Raw genomic sequence first — 4885 nt, 5'->3', positions numbered from 1 at the left:
CGCAAGACTTCGAAGGTCGATGGGCTAGGAGATACGGCAGAAAGCAGACTTCTCTTCGGTGCCAAAAAACATCGAATATTGTATTCCAAGTTTTCATATCTGGAACGCATCCATCGACCACCATTTCATCCTTAATCCATGCAGCTTTCTGCTGCAAGAATATTCTACAGTGATTCAAAGGTTGTTGCATGCCCCCAACTACGCAAGCTTAGCTTTGATTAAAAATTACCCTCAGAGCAGACCTTGAACTACTGGATTGTGAATCCTAAGTCCCGACATTTTTAGCTCATTTTGATAGGACAAGAATCGGAAACATTGTTACATAAAATTTAGTTGCATGCGGATTCACACATGATCCTTCATCTCCCCAAAAACTCTTAACAACTTCATGCGGCTTGAAGACCCTATAGCACAGCCCCTCAAAACACAGAGCAGTATATTTGGAGCGATTTTAAACTTCTCTCTTTTCATCTATCAAGCGTATCCCCAGCTGTCAAGTTTTCTTAACCAAATCTAGGCGACTAGGCAGCTGTCATGTTTACTCATCTTTTGATAATCTTTTACCAGGCAGCCCCACGGAACTTGGATGCTTGGAAGTAAATTTAGGGAGGAACAAAGGAACTCATTGTTGTTGTCTTGGTCCTGAAGTAGCAGATAGAAAAAGTTATAAAGCTATACAGATTTCACATCCCTTCACAGTAGGGTTGAGGTGTCTCATAAACTGGTGCCAATTTCAATTTATTAGTATGCTGAATACATTTGATACCTACCACATCTTGAATATTTAGCGTATGAATCAAGATTTTCGACTGAACAATATATGACACTATGTAGCTCTGATTACAAGCTCTCAAGTCAAATTCCAATAGTGAAACACTAATAGCTATATAACAACATATGCAACCTTATGGGCAGTTTCGAGCTCTGTATAGTGTTATACCCAGTAACTAAGGAGAAAGGAGTTTCTTGACACCAGATTTCTGTTCGGCGGACAACTTAGCCGGAAATTTTATGTCGAACTTGATTCTCAGATCACCCTTTCTCGAGGGCTCTTTGGAAATCGGCATTCCTTCTCCACGCACCACCTCTTCATAGCCTGGATGAATTACACTATTTATAGGTATACTCAAGTTCCTCCCATCCAACGTGGTTAAGTGGACTGTGTAGCCTGTCAATGCTTCAGCAAGAGATATTTTCTGCGTGACAACAAGATCATTGCCATCCCTTGTGAATACGCTGTGTGGCTTCTCGTCAATCACGAAAACTAAATCAGAAGGAATCACGTTCGGTTCTTCGTTTCCTTTATCTGGGAATGTGATCTTTGTTCCCTTTTTCCAGCCCGGTTTAATGTCAATTGTCAAAATCTCTTCTACTGGTAAAGTCTTCCTGTCCAAACATAGCGATAACAATTAGATAACCAACAAGCAAACACGGTAAATGAAGAGTATGATATAAGACTTGGACAAAAGCAATCTATTTCACATACCCACTGGCATCGGCAACTTCTCTGGAAATTTTCATCTTCTTCTTAGATCCTTTGTAGAGCTCTTCCAAGCTGCAACGTAGGTGCCGTTCAATAGGTGGTGCCTTTCTAGGAACTGAACTCACAGGTCTGCTGTCTCCTCCAAAGGAGCTAAAAATATCGTCTCCAAACATGGAACTCGAAAAGTTCGAACCACCTCTCACTCCATTACCATTTCCAATGCCTCCAAATGGGGATGAATAGCCAAAAAACTCTGCAAAGATGTCATTGGCATTTCTGGGATAGAATCTAAAGACATTGGGTCCGTCCCCAGTCCGGAAAAATGTTGTGCCATCAGGCCCACCAGCATCCGGAGGGGGAACTTGTCCTTTCAGTCCCTCCTCCCCGTACTGATCATAAATTGCCCTCTTCTGGGAATCACTTAGAACCTGATCAAACAATTAAAACATAACGTTCAGGATTCCCACACTGAAAACATAGCTTTACTAACAAATTATGGGCCACTAAACTCAAAACATTCCATGATCAAACGATAAAAAAAATCACCATATTGAATCTTTGATCTCTAACCAAAGATAATTCCCCTAAACTACTTCTATACATATGATTATTCTAGCCACAGTTTGCGTAAAAAACGATAAACCGCAACAGCGAAACAAATAGACATCGAGAAAACGAGCTAATTATACCTCGTAAGCTTCAGAAATCTCCTTGAATTTAGCCTCGGCCGCCGTCTTATTGTTGGGATTTTTGTCGGGGTGCCATTTCATCGCCAGCTTTCGATAAGCTTTCTTCAACTCATCGTCCGTTGCATTCTTATCAACCTTCAATATCTTGTAGTAATCCACACCCATACCTTAATAACTCTTCTTCTGATAATCTGTTTTTCTACTGAAGACAATATGCAACTAGGATAATCGGAAAATTTCGAAATCTAAAAGGTGTGTGTATCGATTGAATCTTGCGTTTGATAATGATGACGGCGATTATAATAGAGGGAGAGATAGGGTCTGGGAGGACGTGGAACTTTCCAGATTTCGGTTAGATTCTGATTCACCCTCCAACGAGGATCTAGACTATTGCCCCAATTTTCATAAAATTTATTTATTAATTGTAAACATCAAATAAACATAATTATATTTAAATTAACTTTGTTGATCATCACGTTGTAGTTTTTATGCTCTTATTATATGATTAAGTGAACACTTTTTAATTAATTTGGCAAAACATTATATGTTAATTATATAATTTTATTGGTGATTTTTTAAAATAATATATATTTTTAAATATTCACTTATATCTTTATCTAAATTTTAAATCAAATATTATCTTTAGCTATATTTTTAAATTTTTAGATGGTTATATCATTTTTAATTAAAACTCTTAAAAAGAGCATGCATTGCATGTGTTATTATTATTATTATTTATAATTTGATCAAATAATACTAAACAATTAACACAAAATTATTTTTAATTTAGAAGGGTTGTTCGATTTAAAATGGAAGTTTTGTTTAGATTTTTTCTATGTAAATATAGAATGACTTGAGTAGGTTTTTAGTAAGATACGAAAGGTAATTATTGAATTAAATATTTTGGTTTCTTTTGAAATATTTACTCTAAAAGTCTCACACTTAATAATATAGTATAAATAATATATATGTATGAAAAAATCATTGATTTACTAATAAAAACTATCATATTTAGATAATTATTTTAACTACCTACTAAGCACGTGGAAATCGCTAACTATTCACAAAGCACGTTCTATTTGAACCGAGAAGTTAAATTTTTTAGGGTTATTCTTTTGAATTGAAAATTAATATGTACATTGAATTAATAAATGGGCCTATGCAAAAGTTATTGATCGATATTTCCTCATTTCTTTAAAGGCCCATTATTTATAGCCCAAATAATAGCCACTTAAGAAATTTACTGGGCTTGCGCTTTATTCATACATTATTGTAAACTTTAAATTAGGCCCATGAAGTCCAAGCCCAATCGATGTCAAAGTTTCTCATACGTGTCAACTGTTTGTTCGCGGTCCAAGTGATGATCACTAAGTATCCTATTTGGGTTCATCGGAACTAGACTGCAGTGACAATAACGTAGGAGAGGTCCTACGGAAAAATAGCTCGACTTCAGAGGTGTGCACCCAATTCAGCATTCTCGCGGTTGTCTAAAATTTTCAAATCCAAAAGACTTTTTCTAAAAGAACTTTGGGAAGTTAGTTTTCGTTTGTTTTGGATGAATTAAAAAAATAACACAGTAATTTATAAAGCATGCTTATCCGTTAAACCACTTAGGACAAACACATGACTAAATCTAAGATAAGGGGGAATAATTGGACTCATGACCGTTTAACCTTGGAGGCAGACATTGTCTTTTTGCAATCTCTTCATGCTCAAATTAAAAATAAATAAATAAATAAATGAAATAAGTAAATAAACGAACGGTGGCCATTGAAAGAGTTTAATAGAGATCAGCTTTCAAAGATCAACCAGGCGAACCCAGAACTATCTGGAGAATATGGAAAAAACTAGTTGGCAGCAAAAGATGAATGTATTGACCCACATTCTAACAACCCGATCAACCTCACCGCCCCTTCATTCCCAGCTATTCATAGCCACCCAAATCCCCTGCTACCCACCTCTCTTTTCCCACCAATCCTCTTCCGCAGCCTTTCCTCCGCCGCTACTGAAATGGATCGTCTCTCGTTTCCTTGAGAGGATATCAAGATTCGGTCTTCACCAGACTTCGTGGCGGTCCAGATGCCCGTTTCAACTCCCCCGACCGCTGGTTCTGGCCGAGGGAGTGGAGGTAGCACAGTGGAGCGAGGAAGAAAAGAGAGAATATGCGTGGAAAAGATTCAATAGGAGACGGCTCGGAAATAACGTTAACCCCTGGATTCCGATTGTAATCCCAAATATGCTATTGCTATCTCTTTTGTTTTGGGATCCGATTCCATATGATGACACAGGTTCTTGAACTCAGTCTGCTTTCTGATTAAAATTCCTATTGATAAGAAAGATCGAAGGGCTCTCTGTTTAATTATTATGTTTAGATTACAAGATACGAAAAGTTGGTGTTTTCCTGTGGTCAAGCGTGGGGATAAGGTTGCAATTTGCAGCACTTTCTCAGTTACCAGCAGTAACGATGTGTTTTTACTACATCTACGTTTATAAGACAAGGATCAACAAACCGCAGTTGCAGTCAAACAAAGTTTCTTAACTAAGTGAATAATACGTGAAAGATAATATCAGATATAAAATTAATCATGAACTATTATACCGTGCTCTTGCAGCAGAAGTAGTTTTGTATATAGGAAGAGGTGGAAACTCTAAGAGGTCCCCGATAAGATAAAATATAGACGTAAAACAACGTAAATTAATGCCGTTAGTCGCG

General features: G+C 37.1%; 2 protein-coding genes across 2 annotated transcripts; one reads left to right on the top strand and one right to left on the bottom strand.

Annotated features, from left to right (window-relative positions):
* Positions 1 to 802: 802 nt before the first annotated feature.
* Positions 803 to 2582, bottom strand: LOC142527857 (uncharacterized). Its single transcript, XM_075632833.1, has 3 exons — positions 2173 to 2582; positions 1487 to 1911; positions 803 to 1386 (listed from the first exon to the last, which is right to left on the bottom strand). The coding sequence occupies exons 1-3, from the start codon at positions 2335 to 2337 to the stop codon at positions 948 to 950; spliced, it is 1029 nt and encodes a 342-aa protein (XP_075488948.1). The 5' UTR covers positions 2338 to 2582; the 3' UTR covers positions 803 to 947.
* A 1328-nt stretch (positions 2583 to 3910) lies between these two features.
* Positions 3911 to 4575, top strand: LOC142526815 (uncharacterized). Its single transcript, XM_075631424.1, has one exon. It carries the CDS (start codon positions 4010 to 4012, stop codon positions 4466 to 4468), a length of 459 nt encoding a protein of 152 aa, XP_075487539.1. The 5' UTR covers positions 3911 to 4009; the 3' UTR covers positions 4469 to 4575.
* Positions 4576 to 4885: the final 310 nt, after the last annotated feature.

This window comes from Primulina tabacum, chromosome 15, assembly GCF_025594145.1.
Source record: "Primulina tabacum isolate GXHZ01 chromosome 15, ASM2559414v2, whole genome shotgun sequence".
Classification (NCBI taxonomy): domain Eukaryota; kingdom Viridiplantae; phylum Streptophyta; class Magnoliopsida; order Lamiales; family Gesneriaceae; genus Primulina; species Primulina tabacum.
Note: the sequence above shows the minus strand (reverse complement) of the source record. Positions and strands in the feature narration are given on the sequence as shown.